This window comes from Bemisia tabaci, chromosome 8 (genome assembly GCF_918797505.1).
Source record: "Bemisia tabaci chromosome 8, PGI_BMITA_v3".
NCBI lineage: Eukaryota > Metazoa > Arthropoda > Insecta > Hemiptera > Aleyrodidae > Bemisia > Bemisia tabaci.
Window position 1 is genome coordinate 19,619,222 of NC_092800.1, and position 20,412 is coordinate 19,639,633.

Consider the following 20,412-nt stretch of genomic DNA (forward strand, 5'->3'; position numbering starts at 1 on the left):
ATACGAATTACTGTTGATCTAGACGTACAACATTGATTGGAAGATTTTGAGGCGAATGAAAGAGAATATCATTCTACCTCTCACAGAAAGAGATCTAAAATTTGCTTATAGTCTCTTACCAATCGTCCCCCCTTCCCCCATGTTTCGTATTTGAGGGGCCAAAACCCTATTTATTATTCGTCGTTTCTACCTACACCTACACCCTGCAAGTTATGGGACACTGTTCGCCAGGGGCGATCAGACTTGTCCTTCAAAATCAAAATCAAGCGAATTAATTGAAAATTGTCCGCAACCTCCTCTATGATGACAAATCACGGCATCAATTCCAAAATTGGGTATTACGAGAACTGACCCTCTGATAGAAACAATCATAATTTTATCATCATTACACCCATTTTATGGTGCTTCATGAACTAATGGAAATAAAGTTGTAAAGTTTCTGTGAGACACGGAAACAATAGCTCATGTACTCTCCAGTAAAATTCATCTCTGTGTAGGTACTTATACGCATGACCAAATTTACCGATTGAGCTCATTTTCTTGCCTTAATTTTGAGTCTAAAGTTCTCTTGCATCATGGGCTACAACTGGACACCGATCACAATTTTTAACACACTTCTGGAAAAAAAATGAACAATTTTTACTACTTCATCCATAAGTTCCATAAGTTTAAATGTTTGTTCAGCACACAGAGATTTAGAGTGTTACTTGATCAAAAATTGACAGCAGCTCACTAATTTAGTTACTACTTCTGACTACCTACGGCTCAGGCATCAAGGACTCAGACTAGATTAGAATTATCCAAGAAAATGGTGACTTCTATGAAAGCCTCTTAATTAAAGAGGATTAAGTACGTGCCCATCTACCCTAATGGATCGAGAGTGAAAACTCTTCCTCCGAGGTGGGCATACTAGTTTTTGTCCAGAAAATAGAAATAGAGTGATCAGCCAACGCACCTGCTAGTATAGGTAGCTATACTTACATTGCAAAGCAAATCATTTGTTCGGCTGAAATGTTTTCATAGAAGAGCGATAGAAAAAGAAAGAGAAGAGAGATTATGCCCAGAAAATTTGATGTCGCTCTTAAAAAAGTTAAAGTGCGAACATTTTGAAAAGTGATCTTGAGAATGGAAAATCATCAGAGCAGTGAGCCAGATGCCATCGTTTTTTCAGAGGGGTGAAGGATGGAAAAAAACATCGAGAAAAGTGATAGAAAATAACATCATTTTTTTATTATTTTCTTCCTTGATGGTACAGGTTTCAACTTTTGAATCTACCTTTAATGGTTCCTTCTAATTGTTCACCCTTTCGAAAAAATTGATGCTGGAAGGTTGCAGGATATTTTCATGCATAGCAACGTTTTCCAGAAATACAGGCCTGTATTTCATCCGAACCGGAAACAATTGGAAGAGCGTGTGATGGGAATTTACTTAAAATTTATGCATACTCACAGGAGAGTCTTGGGGATACTCATTTTCAGTCGAGGGAAATCATTGCAATCGTGAATATGTACCCTTTAAAATGATCAAAAGGTGGTCTGAATCACATTACCCTCAATAGTTACTAAAGTTCACAACATTTTACTTACATATTATACACAATAATCAACAAGTTAAAAATAAACTTAAAATTGACTCAACATTATTCTAAAAGTGGTAATACCAGCATTAAAATTTACAGCTAAAATTCGTTCCTAAGATTTTGATAATAAAACACCTAGGGGACAATCTGCTTGCGGTAGAAAATGATAGATCGTTAGACTTACAGAGGATTGAGGCAAAAATGCGGAATGGATTCGAAATCGTCTCCTTTGTAAAAAGTGTGGATTTGTTACAAAGTTATAAGACACTCGTATAATTAGCGCTTGGAAACTACTTTTTCCTCGACTGCTGATTAATGGTTTGAACAATGAAGGTCTGGGTATCACAAAACATTTAGTTGCGAACTTAAAGAAAGTTAAATTTTGAGGAACAAAGCATGACCAGCTGGATGAGAAAAATTTCTGGTTAAAATCCTAAAATAATGAGAAAATCAGGGTATTTTTGCCATCCAGCCTCGCTACTAAATTTTAAAAGAGTATTGAACTTGAATTATTTTGAGGCTTTGTAGAAGGAAGGAGGCATTTGTCAAACTTTTCAGCTCAAGCAAAAAATTTATAGGGAGAAATTAGAGCTCTCACTTTTTAAATTTATCAAAAAATTTCAAAATCTACTTCCATTCTGATTCATTTTCTCCCTGTTTTGAAATAGCTTTAAACTTTCTTGCTCTTTCTGATTTGCCTATCAGCTATTTATAAAAAACAAGAAAAGATGCACTGACTTATCAAACTTAGATACTCATGGTAGAGAGGGTTGAATTCTTGTCCGACCTGAGAACCTCTCGGATATTTAAATTGGCAATACTGAAGAGGCGTATTATTATTAGGCGTAAAATTAAACCATCCAAAAGAATACATACAACAAATATTAAAATTACTTAATGAAATAATTAAAGACATTTTGCTTTCTATCTCTTGTTTCTAATTTTATTTATATTGGCTGATTGTGTGCTAAAAATGTGAGACAATATACCTCCTTCCATCTGGCAGTGGCAATTCTTGAAAACTGGCAACATTGTTTTTCCTCCATTTGAATCCATTATAAACATCGACTTTAGGTGAAGCAATTTGTCTCACTAGGCATCGATTGTTGTACATGAATTTAAAAGGAGGAAAAACATGTTGCCAAATTTCAAGAATCGCCACTGCTTTCTGGTCAGCTTCTTCGATTGCGGAAGAGTGTTCTTCCATTAGATACTAGAGGTGTGTACGGTAATGTGCAGCATTGTCTCAAGTCAAGACAGCTAATTTCAACTAAAATTAGGTGGTTTACTTCTTGGCAATCTCCTTCATTCTGTTGAGAGCAGATCCTGCCTTGAACCACTCGATCTGCTGTTCGTTCATCGTGTGGTTGAGATGAATTTCTTCCGTGGATCCATTCTCGTGCTTGATGATTGCTTTGACAGGCTGAAAAGATACACAAAAATTGATGAGTGATCATATGTGAGTAACAAAGGGCTTGAAACTCAAGAAATGAAGTTAAATAAACGAGATTTGGGTATAAAGCATCTTTAAGAGTAAAGATTTTGACATGGTATCATAGCCATGATGCTTCATTCCGTAAAAACAGAAGATTTCATGGAAAGGGAAAACCTCATTTCCAGTAAAAATACCCTGTTAAAAGAGACACTAATTGCGACCAATGAGGGAAGCATCTACGTTTCGGCTCCAAAATATTTTAGCACCTGCATTGTGACAAACATCATCAGTAATTGTCACTGACTTTAAATTTTACTGCATATAAGAGAACAAATACTAACAGGTTAAAATTTTGCTGAAAACATGAGCAATGGACATGTTGAGCCTAATAAGGCTTTTCCTGATCCAAAAAAGTATACAAGGATGCTTTCTATGATTAAAGTTTGGAGGCGTTGGACAACGAAGAACTGAAGATTTTTGATAAATTATCAATCTTCGAAAAAACTTCCATCTTGTTACTGTCTAGAAAATTTATTCCCCCAGAAAATTTCAGGTCTGTGTAGCACTCATTCCTTGTAGGGTGCACAACGTTTCCAAACACCAAAAGTTTTTTTCAATTAAGTGTTTTTGCTTGGTGGTAAAACTTCTGATTAGAAAGTCAAATTTCTTATCAAAGAACCTGATTTCACGGCTAAATGTGCAATTTGCTCCATCTCTTTTAAGCAAATCGGTAGAGAAATAAAAAAAGGTAATTGCCTTCCAAAATTGCTTAGAGGATCTCAAATTTTCAGTGTGTCTATGCTACTCTAACCGAGCAAGGAAAAGTTATTATCAGTGATCAGTCCATTTTAAACGAATTTCACTCTTACTGAAACTTTAAATTCCCCTCAATTTTCTTCTGCTTGATTAAGATTTAAGATCGGATTCACAACGATATCAAGGTGATATGTTTCCTGGATTTATTTTGTTTCTAAACCTACCCGATTAAACAATCAGCAGCATACTATCAGAAGACTCACCTTTCCAGGAGCTAAGTTTTTGAGTCCAACGAGAGATATTTTGTCTGTTGGCTGAATTTTGTCGTAGTCTTTTGGGTCAGAGAAAGTGAGAGGAAGCAGCCCTTGTTTCTTAAGATTGGTTTCATGGATTCGGGCGAAAGACTTGACGATAATTGCGCGGCCACCTAAGTGTCTTGGCTCAAGGGCGGCGTGCTCCCGACTGCTACCTTCTCCGTAGTTCTCATCTCCTACAGCAACCCATCTCACACCGGCCTTTTTGTAAGCACGAGCGACGTCTGGCACAGCTCCCCACTCACCAGTCAAACGGTTCTTGATTTTGTTCATTTCACCGTTCTCGGCATTAGTTGCTCTGAAATGAAGAAAAGAACCTTCGTTTAAAATTTGAAATGAATGAATGATATGGTCACCTTTTCATGAATCTAGCATGCAGATATAATCTTGGAAAGCTTGTGAAAGTATGAAAACATTGCTTAACAGTTGAAAAACTTGGCAAAGAATGCGGTGATTTTGATAAAAGTGCTTTATATTGGTGTTTTTTTTTTTTTGTTTTTTTCTTTAAAAGTTGGATATGAATGTTCCACATTATATTTCATTTCATCCCTGTATTAGACACACATTGCTTTTTGTGAGAAAAATTGATGGTATTTTATTAGATAAACGTTGAGCCACTAGTCAGGGTATGAATCACTCTATAACAGAAAAAATATCAAAATTTGGGTTTTACTAAAAACATCTTAAATTGGCTGATTAATGATCCTGGAAGTGAAAATTCCCCAATTTGAGTTTACGGCTGAGTTTTCAGCATTTTTCAGGATTTGATAAAAAAAAAAAAAAAATTTAAAAAAAAAACAAAAAAAAACAAAACAAAAAAAAAAAAACAAAGTGAAAAATATGAAAATAAAAATCTCAATTTTATATCTGAACCAAAAACAGTTTTTTAAACCAGCAGTTTTATTCTGCATCTAACAAGAGCTTGTTGGTTCTGAAGGAATAAAGGAACGATGTTAAACTTACGTTAGGAACATATTATTAGAAATATTGTCTAAGTGGCCTCGGAATTTGAGCCATGGACCAGCAGCTGAGATGTGGTCAGTTGTGCATTTTCCTTTAACCTGCAAACATTAAGAAAATGTTTGCCTTAGATTAACCAAAACAAGGGATTGCAAATTCCACACGCATACAAGTAGAATCTCAGAAACCATTATGTTTGAGTTAATGTTTTTGAGACATGAAAATGCAACAAATAACTTTCATAAAAATGAAAACATTTCAGAACTGAGAAGTGCATGTAAAAATGTCCTATGTAAAACTAGATTCTAAATTCTAGTTAAACTTATTGACAACATTTGTGGCTTCAAGACTAAATACAGCAGTAAAAATGAAAAAAAAAAATTTAAATAAAAATGCAGTTATGAAAATATCTTATCACAAGAGACTGTTTTAAGAACTAGTTGATTGCTAAATACCTGTTTAACATGTCATACTGAGTATAATATGTAAATAAGTGTAACAGTTTGCTACTAAAAATATTCAATGAAATCAAATATATCACTCTTCAATTTTAAGTGTCAGCGGGTAGCAATGGAGGTGTATTAAAAATGCTTTTATCACAGCAGTCTCAGCGATTAATTTAGAGCTGTTCTTCAGCAGTCATAATATCTCAAAATATGAGGAGTTATGATGACCTGAGACTGTCACTTAAAATTTAAAAAGGTTTAATACCTTGATTAAGATGGTCAAATCTTCCAAATCTTTTCCATCCCACTTGTCGAAGGGTTCCAGAAGCTGCAGTCTGTTGGATTTGGGGTCAACATCAACCTTGACGCTAGCGCCACCAGTTGGTGCTTGGTAGGTGTCTTGGCCAGGGTCAAATCCTCTGGCTGGCAGCTCATCACCGTACGGGTCGTTCAACAGGAATTCTTTGCCATCCTTACCCTTCAGCTTGTGGGTTCGGGGGTCGAAGTCCAGAGTTCCAGCAATTGATAGGGCTGTTACTAGCTCTGGTGATGTCACAAAAGCATGTGTGGCTGGATTCGCGTCATTACGACCTGTGAAGTTTCGGTTGTACGAGCTCACAATGGTGTTCTTATCGCCCTTCTTGATGTCTTTACGGTCCCACTGACCGATGCACGGTCCACAAGCGTTGGCGAGGACGGTGCCACCGAATTCACGAAGAGTTTGAGCGATGCCATCTCGTTCAATTGTTGCACGGATTTGTTCAGAACCGGGTGTGACGTTGAAGGCGCTTTTTGCTTTCAGACCCTTTTCCATGGCTTGTTTTGCAATGTTGGCACAACGAGCCATGTCTTCATAACTTGAGTTGGTGCAGCTACCAATCAGTCCAACCTAAGAGAAAGATAAGAGCATTAAATAACCTCTGTCATACACTAGTAGATATCGTAATGTTTAGTTCTCTAACCATGTAAGGTGGTCAAAGTTAAAGGTCAATTGCATTGAGCTATTTATTTTAAAATTTTTTTACAGAATATCACTGCATCATAATTATTTCACTGTAGTATCCTGCTTCCGCATACGTATGAGGGTTTCAAATTCCTCATCTGAATATTTTTAAAGCCTATTGTGTTGGTGTTGCTCACTACATCTTCATACGTAAAAAGTTTAGATTAAGGGACAAAGTTTAAGAAATCTTTATAGGGCAAAGAAAGAAAACTGAGAAAAGACTATCAAAACAAAAAATTTACCTTGACATCAAGAGGCCAGTCAGCCTTTTTGGCATTAGCACCGAGCTGAGAAATCGGGTGAGCAAGATCGGGGGTGAAAGGTCCGTTTACGTGGGGCTCCAGAGTAGAAAGGTCCAGTTCGATGAGCTCGTCGTAGGGGGCACCTTCATCAGGTGTGAGAAGATGCTGGAATTTAGCTGCTTGCTCCGCGATATCCGCACGGTTGGTGGCTTTCAAGTAGTCAGCCATACGTTTGTTGAAGGGGAAGAGAGAGGTTGTTGCACCAATCTCAGCACCCATGTTACAGATTGTACCCATTCCAGTACATGAGATGTTATCTACTCCAGGGCCATGGTATTCAATGATTGCTCCGGTACCACCTTTCACCTGGAACAAAAAGAAACAGATTATGAAATTCTCTTTTTTCTTGAAATTTTACTAAAAACCCATAACTCTTTTTTTTCAGTCACTTAATTTTAAAAAAAAAGGAACAAACCTTTTTTGTCAAGTTCAGTTAGAAATATTCTTCAGGTAAAAAAAGGAGGATAAATAGAGAATTTTTAATATTTTAAATCACGGTTTGAATCCTTGAATAACAGAACTCTTGACTGCTTGGGGAAAAATTGAATTTGTATGGATAATACTTCTTAACAAATTTTAAGCTCTGCTATTAAATGATTTTTCATGTGAAATCCATCGATTTTTTTAAAAGAAAAAGAACTTTTAGTAAACCAAAAATCTTTTAGGTAAAGATCAAACCGATGTACCTATCCTGTTGGTCTATGTTATTCTGTCCTGTTAAATCCATACTTCAGTTTCTTAAAAGCTCATGTTCACTTATTTAATGGAGACAAATATATATCTGAGAGAAGGCCTGACGTGGATGTTGACACGGTTCAAAAATGCTGAAAATGTGAATTCGGATCGCAACCGGCAATGCTCAGAGTGGATCGTACAAGGTGCCTTCAAAAGCTTGGATATACATCAAACACAGCACATGCACACACATAAGCGAATAGCTTATACTGTCCTTGCTAGAGTAGACATCATGTTTGGTAGTGTGCATTATTTAATTACAAAATTGTTTTCGCTTGTTGGTGCACATTTCACTCATCTATTCAAAACCATAAGAGATAATTGGACGAAATGTTCTATTGTTGGAAGTCAATTTCCTGTAAAGAGAACAATGAGAGAATCAAAGAGTAGATTACCGTTAAGATTCCGGCAACTTTCAGGATGACATCTTTCGGAGAAGTCCAGCCCTTCAGTTTTCCGGTGAGCTTGACTCCAATGACTTTGGGACACTTGAGTTCCCAAGGGATGTTGGCCATTACATCAACAGCATCAGCACCACCAACTCCAATACATAGACCGCCAAGACCTCCTCCGTTCGGGGTGTGAGAGTCTGTACCAATCATGAGCAATCCTGGAAAAGCGTAGTTTTCCAATATGATCTGTGGCGTGAGAGGAAAATAAGTTAATTTCAAAATTAGTAATGGAAAACACATAAAAATTGAATACTGTTGGGTGAAAAAGTTTATTCAATACTTGAACAAAGAGATCTTCTTTTAATTGAAATATTTAACACCTAATTTTATCACATGGAGTTTTGCAGACACTAAATATAGAGGGCCCTAAACCAAGTACATAATCTTTCTCCTTCTTTGGACTTAAAAGTCCCTATTTTTCATTTAAAATGGTATGAAAACAAATAATTACAGCCCAAAAATTGTAAGAAACTGTATAGCAGGAATATGCTGGGTCCAGTTCCACACTATTTTAAAGGAAAAACAAAACCGCTCGGCAATTTTCTGAACGTTTTAAATTATATAAAATATTGTCATGATTCAGTAACATAAAATGTCCGTGGTAAAAACACTTCAACAGAAAGTTTATTCATAATTAATATACTTCCATGAGGAACAAAGAGCACTTAATTCAGTTAAATTTTAGTTTAATTTTAATATTAAAGAAGGAAAATTATGTGAACTTAAGTGGAAGAGAAAAATAGATGCATACCTGATGAATGATACCAGATCCTGGATGCCAGAATCCGACACCATATTTAGCACCAGCAGACTTCAAGAAGTTGTAGACTTCTTCATTTTGGCTTTTGGCACGAGCTAAATCTTGTTCGCCACCAATCTAAAAAAATTCAGTTCTGACAATCAATTGGATTGAATACCCGGATAAGGATATAAAATGACAAATTTTCTGTTCCTTCACAAAAATAAATTTAGAGTTCCTGATGGATCTAACATGCTACCTTAAATGCACGCATACCTCTTGGGATATACAATTACGACAGAGAACACACCGTTTTTTTAAGTATTAATCATAACAAGTTGATAAAGAAAGTAAGTGCCTAGCGATCAGCAACGAAATAGACCTTATATGGACAAAAATGGTACAATATTATTGATACTTCAATACAGTGCTGAAAGGAGCCTGACAATCCATGATCGGCTTTCTGGAATAGTTCTTGCCCTGAGAATTTTTCTGTGACTGGCATCACAATTGAATCAGTGATTCTTAGTAAGACTCGAGCACCAGAAATGAAAATTAGGGAAAAACAGATGAAACTATTAAAATTAGCCTTTACAGTTTTAAAATATTGGAGCATTTAATTAATTAATCATTAATTTAAAAGGGGTCGATTGATACAGGCTCTATTGATTTCCTTATACTTTCATTTCTGGCGCTTAAGTCTTTCTAAGAATGACCAATTAAACTGCAGAAGTAGAGACGCTACAGTCAATAATGTAGAGCACAGAGGCAGTTACTCATACTTTGCAATGAATCAATTGATCTGTCACTGAGACCTATAGAAAAGGTTCAACTATTCGGGTGTTTGCAACGAACATTTTAACAATTGATTCTTTACCATAGCTTCAAATGGGAAACCATCACTAGTTAATTATTCACTTCTCGCCATTGGTAGACCATGAGCTTTGCAATATTTTTTTTTTTTTTTTTTTTTTTTTTTTTCATAATTCCTTTTAGTCTTCATTAATTTTGCTGGTTAAAAATGAGACTGTGATAAGGCATAGCATTCCGGAATTTTTTTCTTTTCATTGCTACATATATTTGGCCTTTTTCCCAAAAAACGGCATGTCGTATTTTAATGGTGCATTTTTGATTATGCTGTTTCTCAAACAGCTGTCAAAAAAATAAGTAATTATCATTGGAATTTTGACTCTAGGAAGCCTGTTTAGGATATCCAAATACTCAGGAGACAAAGTAATATTGGACATGATCTTTTAAATATTTCAGTCAAACTTTCTTTGATTAATTTTCTGCAAATTGATACCTGAGCTTCAATGAGATGGTCACAGTGGATGGTGGAGGGCACAGCAACTTGAGGAAGTCCTGATGAGATAAATTGGAGCATGGCCATCTGGGCTGTGGCATCCTGCATGGCGACTCGGTCAGGTCGTAGCCGCAGGTAGCTTGTGCCACGCTCGATTTCTTGGCCTTTTGGATCATCGAGATGGGAGTAGAGAACCTTTTCTGAGAGTGTCAGGGGTCGGTTCAATCTGTGAATAAAACAAGAGTTTTAAGGAAGTATAACAAACAGTATAACACCTCGATGCGATGGTTTTAATTTATTGATTTAATGGAAATGATTTTCTGATAATGAAACTGGACTAGGCATAGAATCCCAAGAAATTTGGTGCTGGTTAATGTGCAAGATTTCTTGATATGATGCTACTACCTTACTATCTCCTATGTAAGATGAGCAGATGAGCATTTATAATCATTAAGACCCATTGAGATTGCATATCTGCACACCGATTTCGAAAAAGTTTGGTCCGAAAAGTGCATTTTGCGGCAGTTTAACACACGTGACCAAACGTAACAATAGTACCGTTGCTTAGTCAAAGCAAAGCTTTTTAGTTTGAACAAAGAGAGAGAGAGCTCGCTCCTAGATCACTTACCTGCATTTTTTCACTCGGCAATGTATGTAAAACTGCCAGAAAAAATCATTTTTCAGAACCAAATGCAAAGTTCGATTTCAAAAGCTTATTTCACTCAAGAGATCACAAGGAACACCATACCAAAAAATCTTGAAATCCATCCTGTGCTAAATATCACGGTTGTCTGTTCATTGTCCTATGATCTTATTCATTTCAAGAGGATGGATAATGTTTTCCATCAATTTATTGTTATGAACTTCCAATTTTTGTTAAGCTTGGATAAAAAAATTGACAGAGCACTAAAAAGCCAGTGGTAGGTTTGGACTTGACTTGCATGATGGAAATTTCCTGTAAGTGATGGCAATTTATCAAATGTAATGCACAGAAATTTTTCCATAGAGAAAGTTATTCGTTTTTCCTTACATTCTTATTGCAATGAAATAATTTCAAAAGTGATCAACTTCATTCTTTGATTATACTTGATTTTTTGTGGTGATTAGTACCTTTAATTAGTATTTTACCAAAAATAGTATTTTCAACATTATGTATATATTAATCACAGCCCCCTTCCTAATGGCCAGGTATGAACAAAAACTCTGATTACTCAATGATCACAGGTAGAGCAGATGAATGATGGTATGTTATCTGAATTTTTTTTCTATATAATGACAATTAAGACTCTACCAGATAAGATAATTTGTTCATTGACAGAGGTCTCAGGCAAAGTGAGAAAGGTGATGGAATTTGAAGGGAATCTGTGGAGATAAGTGTGATAGACGTTGGTCTCATTTTTTGTTGTGTCCAGAGAGGGAGAAGACTTTCTTCAGTCAACTCAAAACATTGGTGACTTTCCTAATTTTGCTATATTCCAAACACATGAATCATAACTAAGAGAGAGAGAAAAAAAATGAAAAGGCATGCATAAGAATCATTTTAAAATATGCTGTGATGTGTATTTATGAGGGGATTAGAAAATCCTAGTGGTGTGTGTAATGCAGCATCCATTTCATAATACTAAGTAGGTCAGAGTTTAATTTCACAACATTACAGTTTGAATGCCAACAAAGATTACTGGAGTAAAGGGCACTGGCCTTGAGACTTGGCGCTACTTACTATTTTCCTGCGATGAGAGGAAAAACTATCGAACATTATAAAATAGATAACGCTATTTGTAAGAGACCTGATGCAGCAATTTTTTGTGATGTGCAATTTTTAGATGCAAGAAACAAAAAATAAGTTTAAAAACCCTAAGTATTGTATATTCACAGTAAATGAGGAAAAAAAGTTGCCACTTTACTTCCTACACATCCATATAAAAATGCAAAACTGAGACAGACGTAAAATTTTGCAAAATGACCACCAAAAAAAAAAATAGAAATTTGATAGCATACTCTAAGCCTTTGAGCTGTATAAATTTGACTTTTTTCTAAATTCATCATCTGGTTTTAAGATTCAGAGGCCTTTTCGCATGTTTGCTGACACGCCACCTACGCCCTCTCTCCCAAAATAAAGAAGAAAAAAGAAGAATTTTTTGGAAGATACACTGAAATTCTGTAGTAAAAAGAGAAACATTGAAATAAAAGTAACTTTTCCAAGACTGACAGTCATGACTTTTAAAACGTATTTGTGCATTTGAGTTACTTAAAGCTTGGCTTACGCTCGTGAATCTGTTAAACTGTGAACATCCAAGACTTCATTCTTGCCCCCCCCCCCCCCCCCCGGAAATATCTTACCTCTTCTTGACAATGTTGATGTTCGACTCTAATTTTTCGTATGGAAGGAAGGTTTCGGTGTCGAATTTGCTCATTGCCACCTTCGCGGCGGCTGAGACTAGGGGTGATACATGGAAACATCTTTGCTGGATTTCAACCGCAGCCCGGCCAAAAGGCACCTGGAAAGAGAGGAAACAATTGTATTACTCGATGAAATTTGAATTTTTGGTGGTCTCTCAAGACCTTTAAATCATTCAAAACTAAGAGACCCTATCAAGAAGATACGTAGGACTATCCTAGCTTAAAAGGAGAGCTAAGGGAATCTCCTTATTAGTAGCAAAGGAGTTTCGAGGAATTTGCCTCGGAAAATTTGGAAAATTGAATTGTCTTAGGCGCTATTTAGAGCTATTATCGCCAAAAAATTGATCCAATTAAAATTTCAAAGATGAGAGCCCTGGTAAAAATTGGCAGTAGAATCTGTGTTCCAAAATACCATAGACCTACAGCCAGCTGTAAGATTTTCAATAGCTTCTATAGCCGGCTACACAATTTCTTATAGCCTTTTATAGCCGATGGCGACTAAGCAACAGGCAGGCGATAAAGTGTATACTAAACGTTACTAATTACGGATGCTAGGACTTAGTGAGTTTTTGGAATAGGTACTGCTCTCTTTTTGGGCCGTAGTATCTTGATTTATTGTGCGAGGAAAGCTCCGTACTTTTGATGGATGCCTGCCATTCCTAATATATTAGAGCGCCTTCAGTTTCGTATGATACTGTGCAATACCTCTGGCGTGAAATAGTTGCTTCAAGCGCCGTGGCATGCTGCGGCGCGGCAGGTGGGCAGCCAGCGCGAAACACGCATTGGCGCCTACAAACCTAACAGGGATACTTCACGCGTTGCGCAATTCGTGAAGTATCCCTGTTAGGTTTGTAGGCGCCAGTGCGTCGCCGCTCCGCTTTGTGCTAGGCTCTAATTTTTGAAATCTGGCGGAGTCAGCGTTATTCAACTCATGATTTTGAAATGTTTGCACATCCTGTATGGATTATTCTCATTTTAATTGATGAAAAAAAAATATGTATTAAAGGAAAATGTAATGTGTGTTTTGTAAATATTAAGGTGGTTCCGTATCAAACTTAATGATTTCCAAAGCACATGAATTTCTACACAATTTCTTGTAGCCTTTTATAATCAATGGCGAAAAAGCAACAGCCAGGCAATAAAGTGTGAAGACCGGCGATAGGAACTATAGCCCGGCTGCATAATTTTTTATCACTTCGTATAGCCCGGCCGTATGATTTTCTCCGCACTCTACAGCCAGTTATATGATTTTCTGTAGCCTTCTTTAGCCGGCTGTAAAAATTTCTATGGTATTTTGAAACGCAGCTCTTATCGCCAATTTATACCAGGAAGACGTCACGCACTGACTTATAACCCCCTCATATTTCTCATGAGGAGTCAAGTAGATTTCTGAAGGAAGGGCCGGCCCCCCACCTTCCCCCGCTGAGGGTGTACACTGTGATTCAGGGGGTAGAGGTATGAGAAAAACGCAGAGTATTGACCAAACGTGGCGCCTGAAATGGTCAGACGCAACCCACCGCGAATTCTTGAAGGCACCTTGACGCACCATGCGTCCGCTAAAAATATTGTGGATTGCTCCTTGAAATTAGGCTTGACAGCCAAGTTGGCTGCTAAACCTAACAAGAATTAGGAACACCATGAGTTGCCATACGCTTCGAAAAGTACCATGCGGTCAGCAACATTTTCACGAGATGGGTTGACATTGACCATGTTGCGGCAACATTTCCGAAAGGCAGTTCACAGTGTTTCGCAAGGCAGGGTGCGCTGAGTAAGCGTCATTTCCGACGAAAATATTCCAGGATTTCCGACATGCGCTTTCATACCTAAAGGTCACAGTTGCTAATCAACAACTATTTTCTCCGATTACACGGCTTTGGTAAATTTCAGATAAAATTGTATGACTTCAGCCGGCCGACGCGGGCGGCGGAGTTGGGCAAGATTAGCGCGCCGGGGCGTGAAAAAGATCGCCCGGGCAACCGCGCAATTCTGATGGCGAATCACGTGCCTTCAATAATTAGCACATGGGCTCCATGGTACTCGACACTGGCGCAATGGACTTTTCCAACCCATCGGTCAGCCGAGTGGTCGCTCTTGTAGTCCCGAATTTTGCAACTGACTCAGTTAAGAAACAACGTATGTGCCATTAGTTTCCCTATGCACATGAGTGTTTTTAGAGGTGAGCGAGAAATTGTAGTTCGAAATTGCAAAATGTAGTCCAGCTGATCATTGAACAAGTTGAGAAATATGGCATCAAAATAAAGTTGATGGCTAAAGCCGAAAAATGCCTAGCTACATAGAAACGTTTTGTAATTTTCGATTGTGTTTGACTGTTTTTCCAGGAACCAAGCCAATTATCACCTTGAAATTTTCTTGAAAACAAATAAATAATAGCATCAAAATAAATGTTGATGGCTCGACCCGAAAAATGCCTATCTGCGTTGAAACGTTCCGAAATCTTCGATTGTGTTTGACTGGTTTTTTTTTTTTGCCAGAAGTCAAGTCAATTATCACTTTGGAATTTTCTGTGAACATTTCAGAATGAGCAAAGGGTGCAAATGAGGACTTATCTGTAACAATAGCGGATGTGAAAAATTACCTTTTCGAAACACGCTTAAAAAACTGTTTTGTTCACACAAAAATTTAATATGTTTGGCTCTGGCATTATGTACAGATCTCGAAGATCACATTTCAAGTATTTTCTCAAAATTTTCTCGATGCCAAAACAGTTTTTTGAGTGTGTTTCGAAAAAGTAATTTTTCACATCAGCTATTATTACACATAAGTCCTCAAATATGTCTGAAACGACGTCTGTTTGCGATCCGGCGTTTTTGCTTCGCGGCTGAAACTGAACGGGCAAATACCAGATTTTATGGCAAAATCTAAACTTTTTCTCAATTTCGAAACTATTCATTATTTTTTTTAAAAAAAAGAAGATCCATCAAACAAAATCATTACCTACTTTCAAAAATTGCCTCACGACCCAATTTTGCCTCGGATAGCAAGATGGGAAATTGTTTGCATTCCTGGGCACAAGGAAAGAAAATACGCAGAAAATTCCTAGAAAATCTGTTCGTTGGTTTCTGATGGGAAACTAACAAATTCTAAACGGAGTTTTGCAATGTTGCGATCACAGGTATGCATTTGGCGACTTTGACCAAAGATGAACTGAAGAATCGATGGCTATCGATTACTTCAAGAACATATTCAAAATTTAGGAGTTCAATTCACTAGAGTTTAATCTCTCTGGGGTATTAAAAAATAATATGGGAGCGATCATAATCCAGAAATGTTGTGCTCCTCGAATAGGAATTTCAGATATTTTCTTCTTAAGACTACTATTTAGAGCCACAAACATGCAGTCATATCTCTGGTTTGGTTTGACATTTTGGGCGTTTTCGGCACCGAAGTGTTCTTAGAAAACGCTTCTATGCTTTAACTTCAATAACTACCTACTCTTGAGTTGGAACCCTGGTACCTTAGTTGTCAAAAATTCCTCGCCAGAGATATTGATGAACACTCGAGGGGAGGACGCGAAAAGTCAAAACGCCTTCAATTATTTCCATATGCAACACGGACAACCATAGAACACGAATAGTGGTATCAAGGCGTTAAATACTATAACATAGACGCGCGCTGATAGTGAGTGTTAGCTGGAGAACATGCGGAGTCCAATGGACTCCCTACACTTTAACAATTCTCTTCGTGAAAGGTGGCAATTATATTTTTCTTTCTTTTTTCTTTACGATTCGAGGACAAGAGCGCACATTTTTTTAAGGCAACTTACTTACTGGCCGTCACGTGGAGTTTCTAAGCGCAATTTTGCATATTTTACGACTACCTACTCACTTGATTTTCGAGCAGACTTTTAATTTGAAACGTTTTTTTTTTTTCTTTTTCCAAAATGTCATAATGAAGATTTTACTGCCTCTAGGCGTTTCATTACGACCTGCGACCTGAGCCCATTGCAGAATTCTCAAAAAAAATTCAAGAAATTTTATTAAACGAAGTTTCATAAAATTTCACATCTTTGCTCACGACCTGAGCGGGTTTACCACATCCATGGCAAAAGTACAAAACCACGTATCTTCGTCTGCGACGTTGCGGACTTCCTATCATACTTTATTTTTTCTTTGGAAAACTAATTAACGCAACTGCTTGAAAACTTCCTTGACTTTATTTCTCTATGAAAACAGAATGCTCTGTACAAAATTTTAATCTATACGTTTGGTCTATTTCCATTCGAAAAATTTTTGAAACACCGCGACAGAGATAAATAGTTCGGGACTTCGGCCATCGATACTCAAGGTCAGTTGCATCAGAAATCTCGCTTGTTGCTCCCACCCCTGCAGGTCATTTGCATCAGAGAGGGTGTTATGCGGACGTTCTAGTCGTTAGACAAATAAGAGTGAAGAGGCTTAAAGGCTGCCAAAAGCCGGGCTTAAAAATGGAATCGATGGCAACCATCCACATGCTTCTCGCGCGCGCCCGACAATCAATGAAAATTTTCACCCACAACCGCTACCGCACCGGCTTCCTAACACGAAGGCGTAACTAGACCCTGCGATGAACCCTGCCGTCCATAAAATGCAATGCTTTTCAGGGCTCATCTCAATGAGTAGTTACGCTCTTGTATCAGAAGGGCCACGTTCTGGGGCATTATTTTTGGCGCCCAACCTTCGTCCGCGAAACCGCGGGTGCATCACCTGACGAGAATATTTTTAACTTTTTCAAAGCTCATCTGCCAAATAGTGCGGAGATAGTTGGGAGAAATGCAGGGTAACAATTGTAGAGTTAGTTCGAATGGCAGCCGTGTGGAGAGGAGTTCACATGCGTTTATCGAGTCCACCGCACGACGGGGGGTGGGGGGTTCAAAAACAAGACATTGTCTTCCCCGATTCGGCTATCATTGACAGATTAAGTACTTATTGTTAAAATGTAATTTCGTTCGCGGAGGGCACATAGCACGCTGGTCTCTGATTCTTCATGCTTCCACATGGCTTAAAGAATGCCGATAAGAACGCCATATTCCTCTTAGGCAATTAAAAAAAGTTTAATTTAGTTTTGCAATAATGAGACTTCTATCTTGTCTCATCTCACATTATTATTAGGATTATGGGAGTGAGCAAAACTGCTCTTTTCAGGTACTTAAGTAGGCAAAAAAAAAGCACAAGCCTTGTGATCTGCAATCTCACATCACTCAAGATTAAAAATTTATTTTCAAGAATGCTAAAATTCGACATATTCTTTATCTGCTCTTTCATATTCTTTAATAAATATTTTTATGACATTTCTTTTGGATTTTTAATTACCCAGGAAGAAGTAAGTCACTGTAGGTACATGTTTTTTGTCAACTGATGCCACTTGAAAAAAGAGAGAGAGGGGGGGGGGGGGGGGGGGTAAGATGGCTAATTTTGTCACTATCCCTACGGTGAAGAGGAGGATATTTATGTACTTCTGTTTTTTTTTTAGGCAGATAGGTAAACATATAGAGTAGAGACCTAGTACTAATCCTGGAGTATGTGGAATTAAAAATTAACACAATTTTGACAGGGCATTATCATGCATTAAATATTTGATACGAGACTAATCAAATTATCTCCACGAAGTCATAAGCACCTGCAAATTCAAGGGTGCTTGAGAGATTACTGAGGAGATGCTGGTGTAGAGACTACTCACTTGAACATCGGCAAAAAATGTTTGCCGAAGTGGGAAAGGGCAAGATTTGAGGTATCTATTTTCTCTTATCTCAAAGACTAAGTTTCAATGTTTTAGTGTTGACATGGAGAAAATTCATGTTTTACTCAATCCCTTAGACATGTTGCAAACAGTGCAACATACAGTTTGTACTTCAGTCTTTTTTCTATGGCCATTCCACACTTTTGACTTAAGACTCTGCCCAAACGCCACACCATGCAGAAACCATGAAAAATATTTACTCAGCCAATTTGACAGTAAAACATTCTAGATATGAATTTACCGATTATTCTTCCACGCAACAGATACCAACTTAAGAAAAGTATTGGTAGCCCTAAAAATCGCTAAATTTGGAGCTACATGTGCAGTAGAGCCAAATTAGGTAGCATCCTTGGTCATAATTGATTATGTACGTATCATTAGCTCAGAATCAAAAGTGTGGATGGATGCTCTACCAGCAAAACATTTGAGTGCAGTGATGATTTGTACTAGTTATACAATGTTAGACTAGAGATCGGAGATGAGATAACGCAATTTACTGGTTAAAAAGGTTATTTTTCTAACCAGAAACAGACTGCTTAGAGAGGACGCATTATGTTGAGACAAATGTCAATCTTTGATTACCCCCGAATCAGCACCACTCAACAGGTTAATACATGCAGTCAGATGGCACCACTGATGAGTGGTGACCTAAACGAGTCTTGACTTTTCTCTCGACATACGATGAGGACTGCTCTTGGAGATTTCACAGACTGAGACCTAGTCCAGACTTGAATGTTTTGTTATAGTTTGACAAACTGCAGCGTTTCTTTAGACTCATTTTGGCTGAGGTAAGTCTTCTTTGTCAAATTCATTTCGCCAAAGTTCACACAATGTTTGAGCATCTAATCGGCACCTACAGTAACACGCCAATTCGATTCAAGGTACACCATAACCAATGCCATTACCGTTAATCTTGACCAATTCTCTTTGCTCAGATTAATAGAATTTGCTGGTACAGTACTATTAACATAGACAAAGATGTGGCCCAAGAAAATGAATAGAGCTGAAAGTTAGTCATAACTTGCGAATATTTAGAAGCCTTTAAAGATTCATGGGCATCGTCCACTGCAAGCAAACATACTCGTGCATTTCTCAATTCATTTTCATACAGTTTCTTAAATTACTGCAGGGTCAATGCAGGATTTGGTAGAGGTGAAGTGGACTGTTCTAAAGAAAGTTGCAAAGAACAGTACTTGCGATAGCTTGCGAGCAATGATATGGGTGTGGTTGTGAAAAAAGTCGCAAGTTTAGATGCAAACGTTACAAATGCTAAGGGTCATGGATAACATGCAGTGCACTATTGATCATTGAAAGGTTCATAATCCTAGAGCAAATTATTGCAGTCTAAAATTGATGAAGTGGGCACGCAAACTCTCAGAAAATCTGGCGCTGAGAGATCAGGCTGTAGGTTCAAAGAAATGAGTTACTCGATGAATTTTAGAGAAGCAAAGCTGACAATTTGAAAGAATCTAGGTCAAATTGCAGGCAACGGATTTTTAAATGGAGCACTAGTCAATTGGTCTGGATCCTCCCATTGACAAGAGAGGGAAGAAAAAATTCAACTTTGATTTATGAGAACACGTACCTGGCGGTTGAGGACCCGGATGCAATAAGACATGATTACAACTTGAAACACATAAACGAACTGAATAAAATTTTAACAGACTGCTAACGTTATCACACCCCGATTGCTCTTAGTTGTAGAATAAAAATAAATGTGAGCAATTTGACGTTTGAATCTTCAAGAGCAAATTTTTTCCTAACCTCACTGCATAGAGAAAAAAAAGGAGGTGTTTGCATTTCGGGCATCTTGGAATTTTTCATAGAGTATCTATAGCTTTGATGACGTCATTGGGTACAGCGACGTTTTTATCCTGTCGATTTTCTTGGAAATGGTGTAATTTAAGGGAAAAAGTCATTCTATAAAAAGTTCTTGAAATTATATAAAGAGTTGATTTAAGTAAAAAAATCGGACATTATGGTCCGTTTTTACAGCGGCAACATAACCCTCAACGAGCGTCTTGTTTACAGTGATGACGTAGGTGGGTACAAATCCTCAAGATGCAAACACCTCCTTTTTTTTCTCTATGACCTCACTGTGTTGCCAGTGTCGCTGCCCTATTGCCGAATTTATGGTTGATCCGGAGTTGCGGAATGTGTCGGTTTCGGTCAGAAAATCTCTTTATTTAAAATTAAATTAATCTAATGAAATGGAAAAAATAATAATTTAGATTCTAGAATCTGTCGGTATA

General features: G+C 37.5%; 1 protein-coding gene across 1 annotated transcript; it reads right to left on the reverse strand.

The window, feature by feature from the left end:
- Window positions 1–1,208: 1,208 nt before the first annotated feature.
- Window positions 1,209–19,943, reverse strand: LOC109044540 (probable aconitate hydratase, mitochondrial). Its single transcript, XM_019062323.2, has 10 exons — window positions 19,746–19,943; window positions 12,365–12,522; window positions 10,025–10,250; window positions 8,734–8,859; window positions 7,926–8,168; window positions 6,736–7,101; window positions 5,756–6,379; window positions 5,048–5,145; window positions 4,034–4,382; window positions 1,209–3,002 (listed from the first exon to the last, which is right to left on the reverse strand). The coding sequence occupies exons 1-10, from the start codon at window positions 19,776–19,778 to the stop codon at window positions 2,865–2,867; spliced, it is 2,361 nt and encodes a 786-aa protein (XP_018917868.2). The 5' UTR covers window positions 19,779–19,943; the 3' UTR covers window positions 1,209–2,864.
- Between the last annotated feature and the right edge of the window lie 469 nt (window positions 19,944–20,412).